The 6,000-nt window shown below is 41.2% G+C and overlaps 1 protein-coding gene across 4 annotated transcripts in view; it reads left to right on the plus strand.

The window, feature by feature from the left end:
* Positions 1 to 3,113, plus strand: part of RAD50 (RAD50 double strand break repair protein) — a 289,914-nt gene extending 286,801 nt beyond the window's left edge. For all 4 annotated transcript variants that reach the window (XM_037801333.1, XM_037801334.1, XM_037801335.1 and 1 more), the window contains 2 exons: positions 1,362 to 1,495; positions 2,832 to 3,113. In XM_037801333.1, coding sequence (XP_037657261.1) covers positions 1,362 to 1,495; positions 2,832 to 3,018 — 321 coding nt within the window. In that variant the 3' untranslated portion in view covers positions 3,019 to 3,113. The remainder of the gene's footprint in view (positions 1 to 1,361; positions 1,496 to 2,831) is intronic.
* The last annotated feature ends 2,887 nt before the right edge of the window (positions 3,114 to 6,000 follow it).

Genomic DNA, 6,000 nt, shown 5'->3' on the forward strand with positions numbered 1-6,000 from the left:
ACATGCTCCTGGTATGTTCACAAGGGTAACTCTCTCCCTCTGCAACTAGGACCAAGGATCCACACTGGGAGCATGGGCTGGCTCCATGCCAAGCTGGTGAGAGTTGAAGTAGGTGCCAACCAGGCACAATGAAATCCTACCCACTTGTATTAGCTTTTTTCTTGATTTGGCACTTACCCTGTTACTGCAGTCTTTGTTTTCTGTAGCTTTGAGAAAGACATTTCTGCTGGTTCTTGCTGATGTTATTAAAGCTTCTATGAGGGGATAGTCCTGAAGGATCTCACTCTGCCATCTTGAACGAGTTGGGGCCCCAAACTGGCTTTTGCTGAGGTCTTAAGAGGCCTGACATGGTTCTGCACATAAGTGGGTGGTAGAGATCAAGTTGGCAACATTGGGATTCAAAGGAAAGGAAGTGCCTTTCCCCAAAAAGCCAGGCTGTCTGTGACTTCTGCAGTATGCTGGCCTGCCCTAGGTAGCGAAGAGAAGCTGTAAAATACTCTAAAATCTACCACTTCACTGATGCTCTCACACTCACAAATTCAGATGGAGGGGATTTATAGCTCCCACAAATGTAGCTTATACTCCTCAGAATAGGACAGCCCTCCTGATGTCTCTGTCCCTTCAGCTGGGTCTGAGGGCTTAGCATTAGATTTTTATTAAATGAAACTGCCTAATGGTTTCAGTTGTTGGCTTCATTACAGGTAAGTGTAAATAAAATCATACTTCTATACTCTTGATACTTTGACCCAAAACTATTTCTCTCATTCTCAAAAGTATACATACCAACATATAAGTCTGGGTTAGAGCATGATACCTGGTGCCTTGTTTGGACCACAGAACCTGGAGATTTTAAAAATGACTCTAAATGTGAAAAAGGCTCTGGAAATAGGTGTATCCAAGTTTTTTTTTGCTATGTTTTGTTTTTAACAAATCTCATTATCAGGAAAATAAATTAGCCAGGTCAAGAATTTTTACAGTTGGTACTCTTACACCTATATTAATTACTACTTACAAGTAAATACTAATGCATTTCTATTTCAAGGCTGTGATTTCAAGTTTTTGTTACAACTGTTGTGATGGTTTTCTTGTAGGATCAGCATTGCTTTTAGCATTTTATTTCATTGCAAGTGATCGGCTGAGATAATACAGTTTACCTTCTAGAGAGGTTTAAGAGTCTGGTCACAGTGCTGGGCTCTCCCAAACAGAAGAGTAGTGATTTACCTAAGCTCAGTGACCCTGTAGCAATTTCCCACCTTCCCTTCTAAAGAGATTATGTCAGGTCTGCAAGACTTCCTCATAGGGGAGGGGGGGATGTGAAGGAGGTCTGTGCAGCTCAGCTCAGGTTTGGTACTTTTTTCCAGGTGTTAGCCTCACTCATCATTCGCCTAGCCCTGGCTGAAACCTTCTGCTTGAACTGTGGCATCCTTGCCTTGGATGAGCCAACAACAAATCTTGACCGAGAAAACATTGAATCTCTTGCACATGCTCTTGTTGAGTAAGTATCTCAAATTTGGGGACAGGTCATGGTAGTTGTTGAAATAAGATCAGGAGAGCTCTGGGATGAAAACCCTGTCTAGATGAATCCTCTTTGGGACTTTTGATAATAATTCTTCAGATTCCTTGAAAAGGAATTAGTGGTGAATAGCAGCCCCAGACACATCCTCCATCTCCCCAAGTTTGTTCATAAGGAAGGTCTTGATGAAAGGTTTCTGGCTTGGTTTGGTTTTCCTGTAAACCTACCAAAGGGACACACGTGTCATACAGGAGTTAACTTGCCCTGCTAAGACTCTGTAGGAGGTGGCAGTGGGTTTAGAACTGTCTGGACTCCCCAGTTTTTCATATGTGTCAAACAGCAACTTTGAGGAATGACAGTGCTTTTATTTAAAAAGCATATTAGTGGTTAGGTAGAATCCAGAGAGAGTTAAATCGTTCATACGCTTTACCTCGCTCACCTGTTGAGGATACAAAGTCCAGGGATTAAGGATTGGGCAAGCAAAGAAGGGCACATTCCCTGAGGTAGGGAAGTCATTCCTGGCTCCAGATAGACTCTATGGAAGAGATAATGCTTCCTGTCTAGCAGGGTTTGGGCCTTGAGAATTCAGCAGCCACAGAGCTACCTTTCTCCAGTCATCTCTGTGTGACCAGCAAGTGAGGGTTAGTGCTTTTGAAACTCCAAGTGCATCCAACCCCAGGCAAGGGATAAATAAATGGTTACTTAAAAGAAAAAGTATTGCAGCCTCAAAGCCAGCTACCTCAGCGTATAGATAGTGAGCAAGAATGTACCCAGTACACCCACGCAGACACCCTGTGTGTCATAGAGGTAAGGCATTTAATGACTGGTGGTGGCAGAATTCTAAGTAGACTCAACTCCCAAGAAAGCAACAGGGCCTGCATGTGTTATTTCCCTTACCTGCAGTCTGTCTTTAATATTTTCTTCATTTTATTTCCTTCCAGAGAAAACTTGTAACAGGTCAAGAAAATCCCAGGCAAAGAAATGTCAGACTTCTAAAGTTGAGCAACTTAAGTATTAAGAAAAGTTCAATAAAACATTTCCACCTGCAGTAGTAAGAACTTTGTGGTCAGAAGAGACTAGATCATATAGTCTTACCAGTCCCTAAGTCAGACCTAGGTGAGGAGGAGAGGAGATGAATCTCCTTCCTGGCTGGGCTGAAGCCCTGGATCCACCTGCTTCTCCCCACTGCAGGGCAGCCAGAGGCCCTGACTGACACTCACAGCACAGGAAAATCTTGGTTGTCACAAGCTCATGTGTCTGACAAATAAAAGAAAGGGTTATGCTCTTCAGTGATAAAATGTTTTAAATATTGTTTCAGGATAATAAAAAGTCGCTCACAACAGCGTAACTTCCAGCTTCTGGTAATCACTCACGATGAAGATTTTGTGGAACTTTTAGGACGTTCTGAATATGTGGAGAAATTCTACAGGATTAAGAAGAACATTGATCAGTGCTCAGAGATTGTAAAATGCAGTGTTAGCTCCCTGGGATCGTATGTTCATTAAATATATGCAAGATTTAAGTGCCATAGAAACACAGTTACTTAGGCAGCTGCTTATTTCTGCTATCAACTGAGTCAATAATAAAATATATTCTTAAAAGGGCACTTTGTGTCTAGGATTTTGAATGTTTGAGAGATTCTGGAATCATGAAAGATGTTTCACATGAGATGTGGACTGATTTCCTGAACTTTACACACTCACACACACACACACACACACAAATCCAGGCAGCCTCTGTAGACCTGCGATGCTTAGCAGCCCCAGAGTGGGACTCAGCTTCTCTGCTTCCCTTCCCAACACAAAAATGGATAATACCCTGGGAGCTGAGGCTAATTACTCGCCTTTTACTTCTCAAAGTATTGTTAAGGAGGAGGCTCTCTGCCTTGACATTTACAGTTTTGGTATAAAAATTAGTGTGAAATATTATCCCTGAATTTATTTCCTTCAATATGTTTCCAAACACTGTTGTCTCGGTTATTTCAGATAGCTCATCTGAAGATGATCAAAAAATTATGAGATTTTTATATTTGGCTCTGCTCTTAACTTTGTAAATCTGTGCAAGTGACTGCCCTCCCTGGGCCTCAGCTTCACCAACTAAAATTTGAAGTAGTTAAATGGGGTCTCAGGGTTTGACAGGAACTTTAATCTTATTCATCTTATTCACTACCCACCATCTCCCTTCTCCACACACATAGGGCCCCTGTCAGGTAGTCACCACGCTCAGGGCTGTCTCAAGAGAAAGGAGATTCTCCATGGTCCACATCCACCTTTGGAAAGCACTAGTCAAGAGCAAGGCCTTCTGTTACCTGAGGCCTGATCTGCCCATCCTGAAGAAGTCTGTAACTCTCCTCCATATCTAGCCTATGGATCTTTTTGGCCCCTCTAGCCTTCCTAGTTGCTCCCTAAGCCTGTTCATTCCAATGTGGAAGGCAAGCAAGGCTCACTCACAGAGTCATGACCTGCTCCCAGGTCTGACCAGACCTGAAGGGTAGGACTCATTTTTACTCCAGATGCTATTTCTCATAAAAGCCCAATCATACTTTCCCCTGGAATTGCCAGTTGACATCCTGAAGCCTTTCACAAGCATTCCATACAGGATGCTACCATGTCACGTACTTTTCAACTACACCAACTACACAGTTAGTGGAGTTTTGACATTGAGAGCCTGTCAGGTCTATATTGGGTCTTGAGTCAGTCATGTGTTACAATCAGTGTTGTGCTGTCTGCAGATCTGATGAGTATGTGATCCAGGTGGCCTTTCTCAGCTAGGGTCCAGAAGAGAATTAAGCCCTAAAGTATCTGGTAGGATGAATAAGGGTTCCTAAGGATATCCTTGGAACATGTGAATGTTACCTTAGATGGCAAAAGGGACTTTGCAGAAGTAATTAAATTAAGCATCTTGAGATGAGATTATCCTGGATTACTGGGTGGGCCCTAAATGTAATCACAAGTAGCCTTTTAAGAAGGAGACTGCACTGACAGAAGTAGGGAATGGATGATGCACTTTGAAGATGGAAGAAAGAGCCATAAGCCAGGGAATACAAGTGACAAATAGAAGCTGAAAAAGGCAAGGAAGCAGATTTTTCTCTAAAGCCTCCATAGGAACCAGCCCTGCTGACGTGACTAGCCCAATAAAACTGATTTCAGACTTCTGACCTTCAGAACTGAGAAGAATAAACATGTTTTAAGCCACTAAATTTATGGTAAATTGTTACAGCAGCAGTAGAAAACTAATACAGTATCCAGTTGTATGCGATCATAATTTCTACACATATAAAATGATACAAGTTATGTAGTATATTTGGGAGAATTGAGAAGAGTCACACATTATTTTCGCTGTCCAGTGGTTCAGATGAAGAACCCTGGTTGAGAAAGGCCCCGACCGTCACCCAATACCTCAATGAAAGGGCCAAAGAGCATTGCCACCACTCTGGCCACCCTGGTTCCTGACAACTCCAAGGCACCTTCTCACAAAAATGTTCATCATCCTAATGAACTTCAAAAAACTAAAGTTTACCCACATTTACCCAACTTGCATTATCTTGACAAAGGTACCATGAGAAAAAAAAGCAAGCCAAGGTCAGTATATAGATCCAGGAATTCCTAAATTAAGTAGGCACAAATCAATTCCATTCGCAAAGGATATACAATAACCAAAGATATTTATATCAAGAATGCAAGAATATTTCAAAGATGATAAATCTGTCCATAAGTTATCACCATAATAAAGCCAAAGGGGGAAAAATTCTGATACACACCTAACAGGCATTTGATAAAATTCAGTATCTTTTAGCTTTAGAAAACTCAATTTTGCAAAAATAAAATATTTTCTTAATATTTTCCACTGTCAAATCAAAATCAAACCATCAGTCATCTTAATAGCAAAAAACTAAACATTTCCCATTAATATGCCTACTAGCAATATGTTTTTTAAGATGTCAATTCTACCCAAAGTCATCTACAGAGTCAATGCAATCCCAATCAAAATCCCAACAACCTACTTTGCAGACTTGGAAAAGCTAGTTATCATATTTATTTGGAAAGGGAAGATGCCTCGAATTGCTAAAGACACTCTAAAAAAGAAAAACAAAGTGGGAGGACTTATACTCCCTGACTTTGAAGCTTGTTATAAAGCCACAGTTGTCAAAACAGCATGGTACTGGCACAAAGATAGACATATAGATCAATGGAATCGAATTGAGAATTCAGAGATAGGCCCTCAGATCTATGGCCGACTGATCTTTGATAAGGCCCCCAAAGTCACTGAACTGAGTCATAATGGTCTTTTCAACAAATGGGGCTGGGAGAGTTGGATATCCATATCCAAAAGAATGAAAGAGGACCCCTACCTCACACCCTACACAAAAATTAACTCAAAATGGATGAAAGATCTCAATATAAAAGAAAGTACCATAAAACTCCTAGAAGATAATGTAGGAAAACATCTTCAAGACCTTGTATTAGGTGGCCACTTCCTAGACTTTA

The sequence above is a fragment of the Choloepus didactylus genome, chromosome 13 (assembly GCF_015220235.1).
Source record: "Choloepus didactylus isolate mChoDid1 chromosome 13, mChoDid1.pri, whole genome shotgun sequence".
NCBI lineage: Eukaryota > Metazoa > Chordata > Mammalia > Pilosa > Megalonychidae > Choloepus > Choloepus didactylus.